General features: G+C 41.4%; 1 protein-coding gene across 6 annotated transcripts in view; it reads right to left on the bottom strand.

The window, feature by feature from the left end:
• The window catches only part of LOC139750214 (adenylate cyclase type 1-like), an 836862-nt gene that overhangs the window by 20039 nt on the left and 794185 nt on the right, over nt 1–22638 (bottom strand). For all 6 annotated transcript variants that reach the window (XM_071664687.1, XM_071664693.1, XM_071664690.1 and 3 more), the window contains one exon: nt 8398–8725. In XM_071664687.1, the coding sequence (XP_071520788.1) occupies nt 8398–8725 (328 nt within the window). The remainder of the gene's footprint in view (nt 1–8397; nt 8726–22638) is intronic.

Here is a 22638-nt window from a genome sequence, read left to right as displayed (position 1 = left end):
ACAAGTCTCCTTTCCAAGCTCACTTACTCTCACCACTCTCTTCACCCCAACATTCTCTTCTTTTCTGAAAACCTCTACATATCTTCACCTTCATCTCCACAAGATAATGATCAGACATCCTTCCAGTTGCCCCTCTCAGCACATTAACGCCCAAAAGTCTCTCTTTCCCATGCCTATCAATTAACACGTTATCTCTCTTACATATGTATACTTATGAATATCTCTCTTTTAAACCATGTATTCCCAATCACCAGTCCTTTTTCAGCACAAATCTACAAGCTCTTCACCATTTACATTTACAACACTGAACATCCCATGTACACCAATCATACCCTCAGCTGCTACATTACTCACCTTTGCATTCAAATATATATATTATTATTACTATTATTATTTTTCATTATATTTGATCATTATAATTTTTCACTATCCAGGAATGGATATCAGGCGAGCAAGTATGAATATGTAAATGTGTAAATATGTATGTGTATGTGTATATGTAGAGGAGGGTGAACGTGTTGGAAATTATATGTTTGAGAAGAATATGTTAAGTGAGGTGGTTTGACCGTGTAAGTAATGAAAGAGTATGAGGGATGTGTGGTAATAAAAAGAGTGTGGTTGAGAGAGCAGAAGAGTGTGTGTTGAAATGATTTGGACGTATGGAGAGAATGAGTGAGGAAAGATTGACAAAGAGGATATATGTGTCAGAGGTGGAGGGAACAACGAGAACCAGGAGACCAAGTTGGAGGTGTAAGGATGGAGTGAAAAAGATTTTGAACTATTGGGGCCTGAGCATACAGGAGAGTGAAAGGCATGCAAGGAATAGAGTGAATTGGAACAATCTGGTATACCGGGGTTGACATGCTGTCAATGGATTGAACCAGGGCATGTGAAGCGTCTGGGGTAAACCATGGAAAGGTCTGTGGGGCCTGGATGTGGAAAGGGATAAGATTTTGAGCAATTGGGGCCTGAACATGCAGGAGGGTGAGAGGTATGCTAGAAACAGAGTGAACTGGAATGATGTGGTATACTGGGGTTGGCATACTATGAATGGTCTGAACCAGCGCATGCGAAACATCTGGGGTAAACCATGGAAAGGTTCTGCGGGGCTTGGTTGTAGATTGGGGTCTGTGGTGTCTGTGCACTACATGACAGCTACAAAATGGTTGTAAGCATATGAAACCTGTTCTTTGTATGTTCCTGAAGCTACCTCACTAACATAAGAAGCAGTGATTAAGTTTGAGAAAAAAAAATTCAGAAGAAAAGAATTTTTGGCATCAGAACCGAACCAAGAATGTTAGAGACAGACTGAATTAACTGTTTAAAATGGGGTCTATCTATCTATCTTTCTACATTTCTTATGCCCATTCCCTCCAGGAACTCCCATCAAGGGGTGGCCATTGCAAAAGAGTCTCCACTTGTCCCTGTCCTTACATGCATCCCATGCAAACACCCATTCCATGCACTCTTCTTCCATTTCTCTCCCTTAAGTACTCATCCAATCCATTTGCCCATGTCACAGCTGGTATTCCTCTGACACAGACCCCTTCAATTGTACTATCATGCACTCTCCTTGTAAACCTGCTGTCTTGCATTCTTTCCACATGCCCAAACCACCGAAAAAGATTACGTTCCACCCATTCTACCACTCCACAATTCATTCCCTTTGCTCCTCTCAAATAGCTCCTTTCCACAGCCTGGATTCTTGACCTCTGTGACTCATTCCAAGTCCATGTTTCATCTGCATAGGTCAAGGTTGGGAGGATATGCTGTCCCTTAATCCTCTCTTCATTTCTGTACTTACACTTGCACCCTTCATTGTTCTATTTAGGGAAACAATGACTCCTCTACCCTGTACTGCTCTCTCCCTTATCTCTCTATCAACACCACCAAACGTACCCAAGACAGCTCCTAAGTACTTAATTTCTCTCACCTCTTCCAATCTTTCTCCCCAGTATCCAAAGCACAGTTTAGTACACTTTCTGCCTTCACTCTATATGGTTTTACAAAATCTTTACTTTCATGGTTTCCTTTCAAACACCATTACTTTACTTTTACTTGCATTTACCTTCAATCACACATCATAAAACACAACCTTCCGCAACTCCTCTTTACTCTCAGCAAACAACAGTGTCATCCACAAATAGGCTTGCCACTAGCCATCATATCTCAATGCCACACTCCATATCTGCACCCCCTTTCTGTAGTTCTGCTTTCACCTCTCTGATCACTCCATCCATAGATATATTAAAAAGCCACGGTGGCATCCCACAACCCTGCCTCACACCCATATGTATACCGAAACTTTTGCTCAACTCTCCATCCACTCGTACACATGTATTTGCTCCTATATAGAAGACTTTCACATCATCAAACAGTTCTCCCCCTACTCCATTTATTCTTAAATCCATAAAAGCTGCATACAACTTCATACCTTTTGCTAAACACTTTTCCAAGATCATCTTTACAACAAAAGTCTGATCCACACATCCCCTGCCTCTCCTAAAACCCCCTTGCTCCTCATTCATTCTGCATCCAGTCACTTCCATCACTCTATTAGTCAACATTCTTGCATACCCTTTTCCTGAGATACTTAACAGACTTATTCCCCTATAAACGTATAATTGCTACATACATCCTTAGCACCTTTTCCTTTGAATAAAACAGCAATACAGCTTTCACCCAATCCTCAGGCACAGCATTATATTTCCATGCTAAATTACATATCAGATGCATTCATTCTATTACACTTTCTCATCCATACTTCAGCATTTCAGCAGCAATGCCATACACTCCAGGCACCTTTCCTACCTTCAGCCTCATTACCCTTTTTGCTATAGGCCCTTGTACGTGCATCCTCTTTCTTCCATCCTCTATACCCATGCTTGTAACAATTGTTGCCTCCCCTTCCCCCACATTCATCATTTCTTCAACATATTCCACACCTCCTTCCAGTATAATTTCTTATTTTCCCTTTCTTTCATACTAGTTTCTCCCAAAATCTTCATCTAATCTTTTTTTCCTTTTTACTATCAGCATCTTAACTTTCCACTGACACATTTTATATTCTTCCTTCCTCCTTTGCTGAACTTTCACTTGTGCATTCCTTTCGAGCAATTTACCAAATGCCTTTTTTCCTCTATTCCACAGCATTTCTAATCACTTTCGTTCACCATGCATCTCCCTATTTATACCTATATCTCACGACCTTGTATACAACTACTAATTCTACAACCTTTAACAGTATTTCTCAAAACATTTTAAACACCTCATTCACAAATGAATGCATCCCTCCATTCACTGCGTTTCCACCCAAGCTTTCATTTACCATACTTTCATACTCCTCCCTGCATTTTTTCTGATTCATCTTCTCACTTGCCAACACTTTTAACTCTCCATTCTTCTTTCCATCATCCTCCATTTCTTGATTCTCTTTCCCACAAGGACTGCAAAATGGCCAGTCTCCAAAGAATCCAGTCACAACTCTAATAAGTAGCACGGCCTTTCTCAATCTTTCATCCACTGCCACTTAGTCAATCAAAGCCTTTCGCTCTTCCATCACTCCTCATCCATGTATACCAGTGGATCATCTTGTGCTGAAAAAAGGTGCTTGCAAGGAATAAACCCCTCTCAACACAAACACGATACTGAGTAGACTTATTACTTTACATCATGTGACTGTAGTGCCATCAAAGGATACGGGAATTTTGTTTTGTGTATGAGAGAAAACCATGAAAATACTATGTTTTGGAGGCCTTAAATTTAACTGTTATGTCTACTTTGCTGGGAAATCTTTTTCAAGTCTGTGATTATACAGGCAGTTGTTATATGATAAAGTTATAGTTCAGACAAAAGAAATGAAGCAAATTTGAAGGAAATGGAGGAATGCAGTATTGAGATAAAGGATGAGGATAAGAGAGAAAATAGAGCCTTGAGGGACACCATTGCTGATTGGGGAAGAAGGATATATCAGTCAAAGAGTATTCTAGATATGAGAAAGCAGAGTAAACGCTGAAAGCCAAAAGAATGGGTGCTTGGGATTGAGACTAAAATCCCACACCCTGGCAAAAGCTTATGAGGCATCAAAGGCTACAACATGTTTCCCTAAATTACATCAAAGAGGATGACCAGACCTTAGTAACACATGAAAAAATATAAATAGTGGCTCTATCCTTTAGATTGGGGTGCCTAAATGTGTGTGGATGTAACCAAGATGTGAAAAAAGGAGAGATAGGTAGTATGTTTGAGGAAAGGAACCTGGATGTTTTGGCTCTGAGTGAAACGAAGCTCAAGGGTAAAGGGGAAGAGTGGTTTGGGAATGTCTTGGGAGTAAAGTCAGGGGTTAGTGAGAGGACAAGAGCAAGGGAAGGAGTAGCAGTACTCCTGAAACATGAGTTGTGGGAGTATGTGATAGAATGCAAGAAAGTAAATTCTTGATTAATATGGGTAAAACTGAAAGTTGATGGAGAGAGATGGGTGATTATTGGTGCATATGCACCTGGGCATGAGAAGAAAGATCATGAGAGGCAAGTGTTTTGGGAGCAGCTGAATGAGTGCGTTAGTGGTTTTGATGCACGAGACCGGGTTATAGTGATGGGTGATTTGAATGCAAAGGTGAGTAATGTAGCAGTTGAGGGAATAACTGGTATACATGGGGTGTTCAGTGTTGTAAATGGAAATGGTGAAGAGCTTGTAGATTTATGTGCTGAAAAAGGACTGATGATTGGGAATACCTGGTTTAAAAAGTGAGATATACATAAGTATACTTATGTAAGTAGGAGAGATGGCCAGAGAGCGTTATTGGATTACGTGTTAATTGACAGGCGCGCGAAAGAGAGACTTTTGGATGTTAATGTGCTGAGAGGTGCAACTGGAGGGATGTCTGATCATTATCTTGTGGAGGCTAAGGTGAAGATTTGTATGGGTTTTCAGAAAAGAAGAGTGAATGTTGGGGTGAAGAGGGTGGTGAGAGTAAGTGAGCTTGGGAAGGAGACTTGTGTGAGGAAGTACCAGGAGAGACTGAGTACAGAATGGAAAAAGGTGAGAACAATGGAAGTAAGGGGAGTGGGGGAGGAATGGGATGTATTTAGGGAATCAGTGATGGATTGCGCAAAAGATGCTTGTGGCATGAGAAGAGTGGGAGGTGGGTTGATTAGAAAAGGTAGTGAGTGGTGGGATGAAGAAGTAAGAGTATTAGTGAAAGAGAAGAGAGAGGCATTTGGACGATTTTTGCAGGGAAAAAATGCAATTGAGTGGGAGATGTATAAAAGAAAGAGACAGGAGGTCAAGAGAAAGGTGCAAGAGGTGAAAAAAAGGGCAAATGAGAGTTGGGGTGAGAGAGTATCATTAAATTTTAGGGAGAATAAAAAGATGTTCTGGAAGGAGGTAAATAAAGTGCGTAAGACAAGGGAGCAAATGGGAACTTCAGTGAAGGCGCAAATGGGGAGGTGATAACAAGTAGTGGTGATGTGAGAAGGAGATGGAGTGAGTATTTTGAGGGTTTGTTGAATGTGTTTGATGATAGAGTGGCAGATATAGGGTGTTTTGGTCGAGGTGGTGTGCAAAGTGAGAGGGTTAGGGAAAATGATTTGGTAAACAGAGAAGAGGTAGTAAAAGCTTTGCGGAAGATGAAAGCCGGCAAGGCAGCAGGTTTGGATGGTATTGCAGTGGAATTTATTAAAAAAGGGGTTGACTGTATTGTTGACTGGTTGGTAAGGTTATTTAATGTATGTATGACTCATGGTGAGGTGCCTGAGGATTGGCAGAATGCGTGCATAGTGCCATTGTACAAAGGCAAAGGGGATAAGAGTGAGTGCTCAAATTACAGAGGTATAAGTTTGTTGAGTATTCCTGGTAAATTATATGGGAGGGTATTGATTGAGAGGGTGAAGGCATGTACAGAGCATCAGATTGGGGAAGAGCAGTGTGGTTTCAGAAGTGGTAGAGGATGTGTGGATCAGGTGTTTGCTTTGAAGAATGTATGTGAGAAATACTTAGAAAAGCAAATGGATTTGTATGTAGCATTTATGGATCTGGAGAAGGCATATGATAGAGTTGATAGAGATGCTCTGTGGAAGGTATTAAGAATATATGGTGTGGGAGGCAAGTTGTTAGAAGCAGTGAAAAGTTTTTATCGAGGATGTAAGGCATGTGTACGTATAGGAAGAGAGGAAAGTGATTGGTTCTCAGTGAATGTAGGTTTGCGGCAGGGGTGTGTGATGTCCCCATGGTTGTTTAATTTGTTTATGGATGGGGTTGTTAGGGAGGTGAATGCAAGAGTTTTGGAAAGAGGGGCAAGTATGAAGTCTGTTGTGGATGAGAGAGCTTGGGAAGTGAGTCAGTTGTTGTTCGCTGATGATACAGCGCTGGTGGCTGATTCATGTGAGAAACTGCAGAAGCTGGTGACTGAGTTTGGTAAAGTGTGTGAAAGAAGAAAGTTAAGAGTAAATGTGAATAAGAGCAAGGTTATTAGGTACAGTAGGGTTGAGGGTCAAGTCAATTGGGAGGTGAGTTTGAATGGAGAAAAACTGGAGGAAGTGTTTTAAATATCTGGGAGTGGATCTGGCAGCGGATGGAACCATGGAAGGGGAAGTGGATCATAGGGTGGGGGAGGGGGCAAAAATTCTGGGAGCCTTGAAGAATGTGTGGAAGTCGAGAACATTATCTCGGAAAGCAAAAATGGGTATGTTTGAAGGAATAGTGGTTCCAACAATGTTGTATGGTTGCGAGGCGTGGGCTATGGATAGAGTTGTGTGCAGGAGGATGGATGTGCTGGAAATGAGATGTTTGAGGACAATGTGTGGTGTGAGGTGGTTTGATCGAGTAAGTAACGTAAGGGTAAGAGAGATGTGTGGAAATAAAAAGAGCGTGGTTGAGAGAGCAGAAGAGGGTATTTTGAAATGGTTTGGGCACATGGAGAGAATGAGTGAGGAAACATTGACCAAGAGGATATATGTGTCGGAGGTGGAGGGAACGAGGAGAAGAGGGAGACCAAATTGGAGGTGGAAAGATGGAGTGAAAAAGATTTTGTGTGATCAGGGCCTGAACATGCAGGAGGGTGAAAGGAGGGCAAGGAATAGAGTGAATTGGAGCGATGTGGTATACCGGGGTTGACGTGCTGTCAGTGGATTGAATCAAGGCATGTGAAGCGTCTGGGGTAAACCATGGAAAGCTGTGTAGGTATGTATATTTGCGTGTGTGGACGTATGTATATACATGTGTATGGGGGTGGGTTGGGCCATTTCTTTCGTCTGTTTCCTTGCGCTACCTCGCAAACGCGGGAGACAGCGACAAAGCACAAAAAAAAAAAAAAAAATCCTTGTGGATGCCATACTGTTGAACAGGGAGAAGACTGAGATTCAAGATGTTAAAGAAAATGGGAGATGAATAGAAATTCAAAGGTTCTGCAGTAAAAGTAAAAAAACAGGACAGTCGTTGGAAGGGTTACAACAACAATAGGAAAGACTTCATCCATATATGTATCCAAAAGAAGAAAAGTTCTGATTTTTACAATGAATCAAAACAGATGAGCAGGCAGTGAAAGTTAAGAAGCTCATTACCTCAAAATAAGAGGAGAAATGCTATCTGGTCCATATGTCTTGCTTATGTCCAGAGAGTGAGGTACTTTTGGAAGTGCAAGAGATATCATAGGGAGGGGTATAGGATTAATAAGAAATGTGTCAGGAGATGAATGAATGGTAAAGTCATTCAACATACAATAAAAGGGGATAAGAATTAAAAAATATTTTGAATGAAACAATTATGATACAATTAGAACAAAAAACTGAAGGAAAATCAAAATGAGAGAAGCTGTTGAGACTCTTTTGTCTAAATACAAAGCAGATCTGTCTGTGAAAGGAGAGATACTGTCACACTTGCTTTTTTCAAGTCTTTTATGGCCTTTCAAGGACAGGTGGTAATTTCCACAAATCCTACAATCATACCCTCTGATCCTCTCTCAACAGAGACATAAAGGTTACTTGATGGAAGTTAGTAATCCTTACCCTGAAAATAATGAAGACATATTTCCTTCACCACTTATGTTGCTATTTCTAGCAGAGGTGATTTGCTTCATAATATTCGAAGCACATTTCAACTGACCTACGGTAAGTCTCTTGTACTTCATTAATTATCTGTGCAAGTTATCTCTCTCCCTTTTTAAATTAAAAAGCAATGGGTGACCATTCTGTAAATTAGATACTATAAATAATCTTTTTCTAAGTCTCATTTCAAATCTCTTAAGGACACTTACATGAGGATGCATGAAAATATCTGGCATTTGGTCAAACACAAATAATCAGAGTAAACAATATAGATGAAAGCTAGTATAAGATGACATGCTGCTTACAAATTTTGGTATTTCAAAGCAAATTTTCTGTGTGACAAGCTGAAACTTACTTGTAATGGTGGACCAGAGCTTTTGTCTGTCCTTTCTACCTCTGTTGCACTCAACTCTTGGGCCATCCTTCGTTCTTCTTCTTCAAAGGACCTAATATCATCTTCATCATCAGTTTGATGTTCAGCTGTTTTTTGGCTTGATCTACCAATACTCTGGTTCTGTATGTGACTATCTTTCCACCCTTCAGTTCTACTATCACCACAGGCTGCATTTGTCACTTCTTGGTTGTCTCCTCTTATATTGCTTAATCCTTCATCATCAGTAGATGCGTCTGGGACATCAGATTCCATGTTCTCATATTCGCTGTGGCCACACGCAGCTGCAGTTCTGCTCAATGATAACAACACAATACCCTCTTGTTAGCCACCCACACCCCACTACCACACCCATAATAAATCATGATGTACAGTCATACCACTTAGCATGTTATGGTGTTGTTCACTGGAATAAAGCAATTTACTCCCTTTCTCTTAACAGATTTAGCCACTTCCCTTATCTAACCAATGATTATCTATATAAAATCTTATGCATTACATCTTTGTACAAGAAATAACTGTAGATCCAACAACAAAGCCTGAAATGCTTGCAAAAGAATTATAGATACTGTTTAAGCTAGTACACAAATGAAATAGTTCGTTTCTGCTAAAAGCTATAAAATCATAAAGAGAATGAGGGTGTCCCCAGATGGCAAGATAGTTAATACAAATGTTATAAGGATAACATAGAAATAAAAACCAAGACAGTAATGTAGTCACTCACAAAGGCTTCACCTCTTAAATACTAAAGCTCTATTATGTTCTGTAAGAACTTCTCTCTCCAGCTCATTTCAAAATCTTCCTGCATAACCTTCTATCACCTTCAGTAGACAAGTGTAAAAATCCCCTCATATGGAGATGACCTTATAATCACATCATGGCACCTTGACACCACACTTGCAGCATCATACAATTAGAACATCGGCTCACCCAGAACAGAATGTCTGGATTTTCACCAAAGTATTCAGGTATCCTTTTAACCCCAGATAGATATGAATCCAACCTTCATCTTCCCATCACTGTGATTGGTGAATCTCTTCCACTCAGCAAATGACATTAATTCTAGGCATCACATATAACACACACAACATACACTCCCCACACCAAAACATCAACACAGATGCAACAAACAAACCTACCACATGCTAAACATTTAGTTACTGGTACCAAAATTGGTCAAGAAAAAAACTTTATCATCCTCTACAAATGATTCATCCACGCCACCCTGAATTATACCTCACACATATGGTCATCCATCCTAACAAGCATGTAAAACAAAGCTGCAAACCACACAAAACAGAGCACTCAGAATGATCACTTGCTGCCTAACCATCACAAATACCTAACACCTTTACAATGAAACAAAGAGTCTCCCAATACAATTCCAACTCATTATGCTCAGTACTCAGTTCTTTGCAAGAGCAAGAGTCTCTTCTCATTCAAACTACTCCGCAACAAGCTATCAACCTCAAAATCAAAATACAGTGCTCACTCCTAACTTTCATTTCAAAAACTTATACGTAAAGATCTCAATACCCCAAACAAACAAAGCACAAGCAATATGTGTACACACTGAAATGATATGACAAACACTAAACCATCAACCTTGCAACCCAGTCTTAAACATCACAAACAAGACCCTATCAGACATACACTTATTTGAAATGACACCCTACACATATATGAGTTACACTTTCTTGTCTACACTCTGGACACCTCCCATCTTAAAAATATAACAATAATTGATTCAATCTATCATAAGACCTCTCATGCCCACGATATAAGTTCCATATTGAATACAACGAATCCTAAATTGTCTTTCACTCCCCTCATGCACACATACACACAATATTATCACACTTCTTAACCTATGATCTTGTCCAGTGGATGTAGCTGGCTCCATAGTTGGGGTTCCTAGGGTGGAAAGGTAAAGTAGGGTAAGGTTTCTATCTATCTATGGAGTATGAGTCTGAATGGAGAGAACGGGGAGGTGGATTATTTTAGATACCTGAAATGGATATGGCAATGGATGGAACCATGCGAGGTGAAGTAACCATAGGTGGGTGAGGGGATTAAGTTCCTGGGTACACAGGAGTTATGAAAAGAGAGGTAAATGTGAGTAAGGGCAAATAAAGAAATGCTTGATGGTACAGAAATTCTGAGTGTTGCACTAGGGTAGAGAGGTAAAGAAGGGTAAGGTTTCCATCTATCTATGGAGTATGAGTCTGAATGGAGAGAACAGGAAAGTGGATTATTTTAGATACCTGAAATGGATATGACAATGGATGGAACCATGTGAGGTGAAGTAAGCCATAGGTGGGCGAGGGGATTAAGTTCCTGGGTACACAGGAGTGTATGAAAAGAGAGGACGGCGTCAGTAAGGGCAAATAAAGATATGCTTGATGGTACAGAAATTCAATCAGTGTTGTATGGATGCAAAGCATGGGCCCTACAGCAAAAAGCAGTCACAGTTTTATGTTTTGGAAATGTAATGTTTGAGCACAGTAATTGGTGCGAGGAGGGTTGACCAAAAAGGAAATAATGAGGTAAGAGAGAGGTGTGGTAGTGGTAAGATTATGTAACATAAAGAGAGCTGAAGGTGTAATGATATGGTTTGGATATACAGGGAAGATTGGAGTAATGATGTGGTTTGAACATACAGATAGGATGAGTGAGGAAAGGCTGACCGAGAGTATACCAATTAATAGCAAAGAGGACAAGAAGGGGGAAACCAAGGTGAAGGTAGAAGGATATGGTGAAAGATGCTTTGAGTGATAAGGGCCTGAATATGCAGGAGGGTGTGAGGCATGCATGGGATAGAGTGAATTGGAGTGATATGGTATACAGAGGGCAATGTGCTCTCAACGCGTTGAACCAGGGAATATGAAGGGGTAAGGGGAACCACAGAAAGAAAGGTCTGTGGACCTTGGCTGTAGATATGGAAGCTCTGGTTTCTGTGCAATCAACATGATAGCTAATGAGTAATGGGAGCAAATGAGGCCATTCTTCATCTGTTCCTATCACTATCTTGCAATGCTGAAAATGGTGAACAAGGAGGAAAATATATGATGTGGCATGTTTTGCAAGTGGAGACATGAAAAGTGTGGTTCTAACAGGTGGACCAGTGGCCACATCCATCAGTCGGGACCAGCGGCTATAATGTGTTGCAATGTTGTGTTTGCAACTGTGTGCGGAGAAAACAAGGCAACTAAGTAATAGGTGTTCAGTGTCTTCTCTATAGAAGCCAGGAAGACAGACAAAAAAAGGCCATATTTGTTCACGTTCACGCTCAGTCTCTAGCTATTATCTAAATGCACCAAAACCACAGCTCCCTATCCACATCCAGGCCCCACAGACCTTTCCATGGTTTATATATATGTATCATTATCATCACCATACTTAACCGTTGTTTCCCGCATCAGCAAGGTAGCTCAAGGAAACAGATGAAGAATGGCCCAACCACCCACATACACATATATACATAAATGCCCATACACACACATATACATACATATACATTTCAATGTATACATATATATACATACACAGACATATACATATATACACATGTAAACATTCATACTTGCTGCCTTCATCAATTCCCATCGCCAACCCACCACACCAAATAGCATCCCCCACCCCTCTTCCAGTAAAGGAGCGCAAGGATAAGACAAAAGGCCACATTCGTTCACACTCAGTCTCTAGCTGTCATGTGTAATGTACCGAAACCACGGCTCCCCTTCCACATCCAGGCCCCACAGACCTTTCCATGGTTTACCCCATATGCTTCACATGCCCTGGTTCAGTCCATTGAAAGCACATCCACCCTGGTATACCACATCGTTCCAATTCACACTATTCCTTGCATGCCTTTCACCCTCCTGTATGTTCAGGCCTTAATCACTCAAAATCTTTTTCAATCCATCCTTCCACCTCCACTTTGGTCTTCTGCTTCTCCTTGTAGCCTCCACCTCTGATACATATATCCTCTTTGTCAATCTTTCCTCACTCATTCTCTCCATGTGTCCAAACCATTTCAACACACCCCCTTCTACTCTCTCAATTACCACACATCTCTCTTACCCTTTCATTACTTATTCGATCATACCAACCTCACACCACATATGGTCCTCAAACATTTCATTTCTAACACATCCGCCCTCCTCCTATCTATCTCCCACGCCTATCTATAGCCCGTGCCTTGCAACCATATAACACTGGTGGTACCACTATTCCTTCAAACATACCCATTTTTGATCTGAGATAATGCTCTCACCTTCCAAACTTCTTCAATGCTCCTAGAACCTATGCCCCCTCCCCCACCCTGTGACTCACTTCCACTATCTTGGTTCCATCCGCCGCTACGTCCACTCTCAGATATCTAAAACACTACACTTCTTCCATTTTTTCTCCATTCAAACTTAACTCCCAATTTACTTGTCCCTCAACCCTACTGAACCTAATAATCTTCCTCTTATTAACATTTACTCTCGACTTTCTTCTTTCACACACTTTACCAAACCCAGTCACCAGCCTCTGCAATTTCTCATCCGAATCAGCCACCAGCGCTACATCAGCGAACAACAACTGACTCACTTCCTAAGCCCTCTCATCCACAACAGACTGCATACTTGCCCCTCTCTCCAAGACTCTTGCGTTCACCTTCCTAAACACCTCATCCATAAACAAATAAAACAACCAAGGAGACATCACACACTCCTGCCACAAACCAACATTCACTGGGAACCAATCACTTTCCTCTCTTCCTACTCATACACATGCCTTACATCCTTGGTAAAAAGTTTTCACTGCCTCTAGCAACAAACCACCCACACCATATACTCTAAAAACCTTCCACAAAGCATCTCTACTAACTCTATCATATGCCTTCTCCAGATCCATAAATGCTACGTACAAATCCATCCGTTTTTCTAAATATTCATACTTGCTTGCCTTCATCCATTCCTGTCGCTACCCCACCCCACAGGATACAGCATCGCTACTCCATGCTTCAGTGAGGTAGCGCCAGGAAAAAAGACGAAAAAGGTCACATTTGTTCACATTCAATCTCTAGCTGTCATGTGTAATGCACCAAAACAACAGCTCCCAATCCACATCCAGGCCCCACAGACCTTTCCATGGTTTACTCCAGATGCTTCACATGCCCTGGTTCAGTCCACTGACAGCACATCGACCCAGGTATTTCACATTGTTCTAATTCACTCTATTCATTGCACGCCTCTCACCCTCCTGTATGTTCAGGCCCCGATCACTCAAAATCTTTTTCACTCCATCCTTCCATCTCCAATTTGGCCTTCTGCTTCTCCTTGTTCCCTCCAACTCTGACACAAATATCCTCTTTGTCAATCTCTCCTCACTCATTCTCTCCATATGTCCAAACCATTACAACACATCCTCTTCTGCTCTCTCAACTACATTCTTTTATTTCCATGCATCTCTCTTACCTTTCATTACTTAATCAACCAAACCACCTCACACCACATATTGTCCTCAAACATTTCATTTCCAACACACCCATCCTCCTCTGTACAACCCTATCTATAGCCCCTGCCTCACAACCACAAAATATTCTTGGAACCACTATTCCTTCAAACGTACCCATTTTTGCTCTCCGAGATAATGCTCTCTCCTTCCACACGTTCTTCATCACTCCCAGAACCTTCACCCCCTCCCCTACCCTAGGACTCACTTCTGCTTCCATGGTTCCATCAACAGCTAAGTCCACTCCCAGATATCTGAAACATGTCACTTCCACCAATTTTTCTCCATTCAGACTCACATTCCTATCAACTTATCCCTCAATGCTACTGAACCTAATAACATTGCTCTTATTCACATTTAAACCTAAACTTTCTTCTTTCACACACTTTTCCAAATTCAGTCACCAACTTCTGCAGTTTCTCACACGAATCAGCCACCAGAGCTGTATCATCGGTGAATAACAACTAACTCACTTCCCAGGTCCTCTCATCCCCAACAGACTGCATACTCAACCCTATCTCCAAAACTCTTGCAGTTAGCTCCCTAACCATCCCATCCATAAACAAATCAAACAGCCATGGGGACATCACACACCCCTGCTGCAAACCAACATTCACTGGGAAACAATCACTCTCTTCCTACTTGTACACATGCCTTACAGCCTTGGTAAAAACTTTCACTGCTTCTAGCAACTTACCTCCCACACCATATACTCTTATAACCTTCCATATAGCATCTCTATCAACCCTATCATATGCCTTCTCCAGATCCATATATTCTAAATAGAAATCCATCCATTTTTCTAAGTTTTTCTCACATACATTCTTCAAAGCAAACACCTGATCCACACATCCTCTACCACTTCTGAAACCACAATGCTCTTCCCCAATCTGAAGCTCTGTACATACCATCATCCTCTCAATCAATACCCTCCCATATATTATTCCAAGAATACTCAACAAACTTATGCCTCTATAGTTTGAACAATCACCTTTATCCCCTTTGCCTTTGTACAATGGCACTATGCATGCATCTGCCAATCCTCAGGCACTTCACCATGGTCCATACATACATTAAATATCCTTACCAACCAATCAACAACACAGTCAACCCCATTTTTAATAAATTCCACTGCAATACCATCCAAACCCACTGCCATGCCAGATTTCATCTTCTGCAAAGCTTTTACTACCTCTTCTCTGTTTACCAAACCATTCTTCCTGACCCTCTCACTTCACACACCACCACAACCAAAACACCTTATAGCTGCCACTCTATCATCAAAAACATTCAACAAACATTCAAAGTACTCACTCCATCTCCTTCTCACTTCATCACTACCTGCTATTACCTCCCCACATGCCTCTTCACTGATTTTCAAATTTGTTCTTGCCTTATGCACGTTATTTACCTCCTTCCAACTTTTCAACTCTTGCGCCTTTCTCTTGACCTCCTACTGCTTTCTTTTATACATCTCCCAGTCATTTGCACTCCTTTCTTGTAAGAAGCGTCCAAATGCCTCGCTTTTCTCTTTCACTAACAACTTTACTTCTTTATCCCACCACTTGCTACACTTTATAATCTGCCCACCTCCCACCTTTCTCATGCTATGGGCAACTTTTGCATATGCCGTCACTGCTTCCCTGAATACATCCCACTCCACACCCACTCCCCTCGTGTCACTTGCTCTCACCTTTTGCCATTCTACACTCAATCTCTCCTAGTACTTCCTAACACTTTCCAAGCTCACTTACTCTCTCCGCTCTCTTCTCTCCAACATTTTCTCTTCCTTTTTGAAAACCTCTACAAATCTTCACCTTCACCCCCAGAAGATAGTGATCAGACATCCCTCCAGCTGCCCCTCTCTGCACATTAACATTCAACAGTCATTTACATGCCTATCAATTAACACGGGATCCAATAATGCCTTTTGATCATCTCTCCTACTTACATACATATACTTATATCTCTTTTTAAACCAGGTTTTCCCAATCAGCAGTCTTTTTTCAGCATAGAAATCCACAAGCTATTCACTGTTACCATTCAGAACACTGAATACCCAATGTACACCAATTACAAGCTCAACTGCCACATTACTCACCGCACCTAAATCACCTATCACTATTACCCAGTCTTGTGCATCACAGCTGCTAACACACTCACTTGGGTGCTCCCAAACATCTGTCTCTCATGATCTTTCTTCTCATGACCAGGTGCATAAGCACCAATAATCACCCATCTCTCTCCATCCAGTTTCAGTTTTACCGATATCAATCTAGAATTTTTTTTCTTATACTCTATCACATACTCTCATAATTCTTGCTTCAGGAGTAGTGCTACTCCATTTTTATCTCTGGTCCTCTCATCTTGCATTTTACTTTCTAAAAGGGGAAACAGAAAAAGGAGTCAAGCGGGGAGTGCTCATCCTCCTCAAAGGCTTAGACTGGGGTGTCTGAATGTGTGGATGTAACCAAGATGAGAAGAAAGGAGATAGAGGTAGTATGTTTGAGGAAAGAAACCTGGATGCTCTGGCTCTGAGTGAAACAAAGCTCAAGGATAAAGGGCAAGAGTGGTTTGGGAATGTTTTGGGAGTATAGTCAGGGGTTGGTGAGAGGACAAGAGCAAAGGAAGTAGTAGCACTACTCCTTAAACAGGAGTTGTGGGAGTAAGCGATAGAGTGAAGAAAGTAAACTCAAGATTGATATGAGTAAAACTGAAAGTGGATGGAGAGATATGGGTGTTTATTGGTGCCTATGCACCTGGGCATGAGAAGAAAAATCATATGAGGCAAGTGTTTTGGGAGCAGCTGATTGAGTGTGTTAACAGTTTTGATGTGTGAGACCAGGTTATAGTGAAGGGTGATTTGTATGCAAAGATGAGTAATGTGGCAGTTGAGGGAATAATTGGTGCACATGGGGTGTGCAGTGTTGTAAATGGAAATGGTGAAGAGCTTGTAGATTTGTGTGCTGAAAAAGGACTGGTGATTGGGAATACCTGGTTTAAAAAGAGAGATATATACATAAGTATATGTATGTAAGTAGGAGAGATGGATTATGTGTTAATTGATAGGTGCATGAAAGAGAGACTTTTGGATGTTAATGTGCTGAGAGGTGCAACTGGAGGGATGTCTGATCATTATCTTGTGGAGGCAAAGGTGAAGATTTGTAAAGGTTTTCAGAAAAGAAGAGAAAATGTTGGGGTGAAGAGAGTGGTGAGAGTAAGTGAGCTAGGGAAATAGACTTTTGTGAAGAAGTACCAGGAAAGACTGAGTGCAGAATGGAAAAAGATGAGAGCAAAGGATGTAAGGGGAGTGGGGGAGGAAGGGGATGTATTTAGGAAGCAGTGATGCCTTGTGCAAAAGATGCTTGTGGCATGAGAAGCGTGGGAGGTGGGCACATTAGAAAGTGTAGTGAGTGGTGGGATGAAGAAGTAAGATTATTAGTGAAAGAGAAGAGAGAGGCATTTGGACGAGTTTTGCTAGGAAATAGTGCAAATGAGTGGGAGATGTATAAAAAAAAGAGGCAAGAGGTCAAGAGAAAGGTGCAAAAGTGAAAAAGGGGGCAAATGAGAGTTGGGGTGAGAGAGTATCATTAAATTCTAGGAAGAATAAAAAGATGTTCTGGAAGGAGGTAAATAAAGTGCATAAGACAAGAGAACAAATGGGAACATCAGTGAAGAGGGCTTATGGGGAAGTAATAACAAGCAATGGTGATATAAGAAGGAGATGGAGTGAGTATTTTGAAGGTTTGCTGAATGTGTTAGATGATGAGAGTGGCAGATATAGGGTGCTTTGGTCAAGGTGGTGTCCGAAGTGAGAGAGTTAGGGAGAATGGTTTGTTAAACAGAGAAGAGGTAGTGAAAGCTTTGCGGAAGATGAAAGCCAACAAGGCGGCAGGTTTGGATGGTATTGCAGTGGAATTCATTAAAAAAGGGGGTGACTGTGTAGTTGACTGGTTGGTGAGGGTATTCAATGTATAAATGGCTCATGGTGAAGTGCCTGAGGATTGGCAGAATGCATGCATAGTGCCACTGTACAAAGGCAAAGGGGATAAAGGTGAGTGCTCAAATTACATAGGTATAAGTTTGTTGAGTATTCCTGGGAAATTATATGGGAGGGTATTCACTGAGAGGGTGAAGGCATGTACAGAGCATCAGATTGGGGAAGAGCAGTGTGGTTTCAGAAGTGATAGAGGATGTGTGGATCAGGTGTTTGCTTTGAAGAATGTATGTGAGAAATACTTAGAAAAACAAAAGGATTTGTATGTAGGATTTATGGACCTGAAGAAGGCATATGATATAGTTGATAGAGATACTCTGTGGAAGGTACTGAGAGTATATGGTGGGGGAGGCAAGCTGCTAGAAGCAGTGAAAAGTTTTTATCGAGGATGTAAGGCATGTGTATGAGTAGGAAGAGAGGAAAGTGACTGGTTCCCATTGAATGTCGGTTTGCAGGAAGGGTGTGCAATGTCTCCACGGTTGTTTAATTTGTTTATGGATGGGGTTGTTAGGAAGGTGAATGCAAGAGTTTTGGAGAGAGGGGCAAGTATGCAGTCTGTTGTGGATGAGAGGGCTTGGGAAGTGAGTCAGTTGTTGTTCGCTGATGATACAGCACTGGTGGCTGACTCAGGTGAGAAACTACAGAAGCTGGTGATTGGGTTTGGTAAAGTGTGTGAAAGAAGAAAGCTGAGAGTAAATGTGAATAAGATCAAGGTTATTAGGTACAGTAGGGTTGTGGGACAAGTCAATTGGGAGGTAAGTTTGAATGGAGAAAAACTGGAGGAAGAAGTGTTTTAGATATCTGGGAGTGGATTTGGCAGTGGATGGAACCATGGAAGCGGAAGTGAGACACATGGTGGGGGAGGGGGCAAAATTTCTGGGAGCAGTGAAGAATGTGTGGAAGGTGAGAACATTATCTTGGAAAGCAAAAATGGGTATGTCTGAAGGAATAATGGTTCCAACAATGTTTATATGGTTGCGAGGCATGAGCTATAGATAGGGTTGTGCGGAGGAGGGTGGATGTGTTGGAAATGAGATGTTTGAGGACAAAATGTGGTGTGAGGTGGTTTGATCAAGTAAGTAAAGAAAGGGTAAGAGAGATGTGTGGTAATAAAAAGAGTGTGGTTGACAGAGCAGAAGAGGGTGTATTGAAATGGTTTGGTCACATGGAGAGAATGAGTGAGGAAAGATTGACAAAGGGGATATATGTGTCAGAGGTGGAGGGAATGAGAAGTTGGAGACCAAATTGGAGGTGGAAGGATGGAGTGAAAAAGATTTTGAGCGATCGGGGCCTGAACATGCAGAAGGGTGAAAGGCATGCAAGGAATAGAGTGAATTGGAACGATGTGGTATATCGGGGTCAACGTGCTGTCAATGGATTGAACCAGGGCATGTGAAACGTTTGGGTTAAAATATGGAAGGCTTTGTGGGGCCTGGATGTGGAAAGGGAGCTATGGTTTTGGTGCATTATACATGAAAGCTAGAGACTGAATGTGAACGAATGTGGCCTTTGTTGTCTTGTTCTAGCGCTACCTTGCTCATGTGTGGGGAGGAGGGGGGTGTCATTTCATGTGTGGCGGGGTGGCGATGGGAGTGAATGAAGGCAGACAGTATGAATTATGTACATGTGTATATATATGTATATATATATATGTCTGTGTGTGTATATATGTATACGTTGAGATGTATAGGTATGTATATTTGTGTGTGTGGACATGTATGTATATACATGTGTATGTGGGTGGGTTGGGCCATTCTTTCGTCTGTTTCCTTGCACTACCTCGCTAATGCGGGAGACAACGACAAAGCAAAATAGATAAATGAATATAAATAAAATATTTTTCCTTTCATACTATTCGCCATTTCCCGCATCAGCGAGGTAGCGTTAAGAACAAAGGACTGGGCCTTTGAGGGAATATCCTCACCTGGCCCCCTTCTCTGCTCCTTCTTTTGGAAAATTAAAAAAAAAAGAGAGGGGAGGATTTCCAGCCACCTGCTCCTTCCCCTTTTAGTCGCCTTCTACGACACGCAGGGAATACGTGGGAAGTATTCCTTCTCCCCTTAAAAACGGGGGTGACTGTGTTGCTGACTGGTTGGTGAGGAACTTTTAATGTATGAATGACTCATGGTGAAGTGCCTGAGGATTGGCAGAATGCATGTATAGTTCCATTGTACAAAGGCAAAGGGGATAAAGGTGAATTTCAAATTACAGAGGTATAAGTTTGTTGATTATTCCTTGGAAATTATATGGGAGGGTATTGATTGAGAGGGTCAAGGCATGTAAAGAGCACCAGATTGGGGAGGAGCAGTGTGGTTTCAGAAGTGGTAGAGGATGTGTCAATCAGGTGTTTGCTTTGAAGAATGTTTGTGAGAAATACTTAAAAAAGCAGGTGGATTTGTATGTAACATTTATGGATCTGGAGAAGGCATATGATAGGGGTGATAGAGATCCTTTGTGGAAGGTATTAAGAGTATATGGTGTGGGAGGTAAGTTGCTAGAAGCAGTGAAAAGTGTTTATTGAGGATGTAAGGCATGTGTATGAGTAGGAAGAGAGGAAAGTGAGTGGTTCCTAGTGAATGTCGGTTTGTGGCAGGGGTGTGTGATGTCTCCATGGTTGTTTAATTTGTTTATGGATGGGGTTATTAAGGAGGTGAATGCAAACGTTTTGGAGAGAGGGGCAAGTATGCAGTCTGTTGTGGATGAGAGGGTTTGGGAAGTGAGTCAGTTGTTGTTTGCTTATGATACAGCGCTGGTGGCTGATTCGGGTGAGAAACTGCAGAAGATGGTGACTGAATTTGGTAAGAGGTGTGAAAGAAGAAAGCTAAGAGTAAATGTGAATAAGAGCAAGGTTAATCATTAGGTTCAGTAGGGTTGAGGGACATGTAAATTGGGAGGTAAGTTTGAATGGAGAAAAACTGGAGAAAGTAAAGTGTTTTAGATATCTGGGAGTGGATTTGGCAGTGGATGGAACCATGGAAGAGGAAGTGAGTCCCTTATAGATGGTGGAGGAATTAAAGCTCTCATGTTCTCCATTCTCAATGATTTACAATCTCCCATTCTGGCTCCCATTCAGCTTTTATCACTGACCACTGTGACCACTCTCCTAATATTCTGAATCTTTTTCACCTCTAGTCCATCAAGCTGTAGGTTCACAATCTCATCCCCAATTGGTTCATCTGATAACACTCTCATAAATGTATTTCAATGGCATCTCCTCCTCTAGTAGCCCATTCTAAGCATAAATACTGGCAACCCAACAACGCTGACTGGAATATATCACATAACTTCTTTTCTGACTTTCCTTTGGTAAATTACTCTCTTATGTGGTGATGCTTCTGTCTCAGCCAAACACATAGCAGAGACTACTCTTGTGGGAATGAAAGTATTTATCCCCTCTTCTTCCAAAACAACCTCTTCATCCAATCCATGGTTCAACTGTTCCTGTTGTAAGGCCATTCAGGCAAGGGATCAGGTATATCGGGCTTGGAAAATCTCTCCTTCCTCTGACTCCCATTCAGCTTTTATTACTGTCTGTAGCCATTGCAAGCACTTTATATGTAAGACAAAGCATTCCTTTATTTAAAGGAAGTGCAATAACCTCTCCTCATCATCCAGTGATAGGTTTTTCTGATCTATAGGGAAGGGCATCTTTAACTACCTTTGTCGCTCTAACTTTCCTTCACTTATCCATTCTGATGGTACTACAGGTACACCCCCAATTTTCTGGCACTCTTGATTCCAAAGCCTTACCAGATTAACCATTTTGCTGGAGCAACAGTGGTCACGTAATAATAATTCATCAACACACCTCTAACCCGCAAATTGTACATCTCCCATGTGTCTAAAGTATTTGTCTGCATTATACACCTGCTCAGGAGTGAGATGCTCGTCAGCTACGAGTTTCTAAAATTTGTCCACATACTCGGCAGCTCCATCGTGGTTTGCAGAATGCTTTTCTCTGCACACTCTATTCATGGAAATTCCATGACGCTTCTTGAATCTTTGAAGCCATCCTTCACTATAGTCGCATTCATGTTGTAATTTAAGTTCTTTATGGAACAACTTAGCCTGGTCCATTATCATGCTACCTGACAAGTCCACTCCATCACTCCAATGCTGTTGAAACCATTCCATCATCACTCGATCATACTCAGTGCTCTTACCATCTTTCATAATTTTTCTAATCGACATTTGCTTCTTGGAATCACTGTCAGCATAGAATTTCAATATTTCCTCCCTTTGCTTCTTTATATCATAAACAGTTGATGAACTAATACTGTAGATGTCACACAGCTTACGCACCGAAACACCATGATCCATTTTTTTCAACAGTTCTACTTTTCTTGGATCAATATGGACTGGTGTTTACGTTTGACACCATGACTGACACTCTCATATGTCTTAGAAGCCATAGCTAGGCTTAAATTTAAGTAAAAATAAGTTAAGAATCTCACAGAATTGCAGAATCATCACCAAGTGCAGTGTGAAGAATGTAAATAAGCACGTCCTACACACACCATCTGTGGCTGCCCAGTAAACTAGTCTGGTGGCTGTGGTAATTTCAAGTTCCCTCATGTAATTTTGTCCAGACTAAAGGAGGTGCTGAACCATCATTTGCTGGAAATTCGGTGGTGTACATGTATATCTGTCTCTTCTATGGATAAAGCAACTCTCTCTGGTTCCTATTTCTCCTCAAACTACACCTT

Source organism: Panulirus ornatus, chromosome 9 (assembly GCF_036320965.1).
Source record: "Panulirus ornatus isolate Po-2019 chromosome 9, ASM3632096v1, whole genome shotgun sequence".
Classification (NCBI taxonomy): Eukaryota; Metazoa; Arthropoda; class Malacostraca; order Decapoda; family Palinuridae; genus Panulirus; species Panulirus ornatus.
This window is presented reverse-complemented; position numbering and strand designations above follow the sequence as displayed.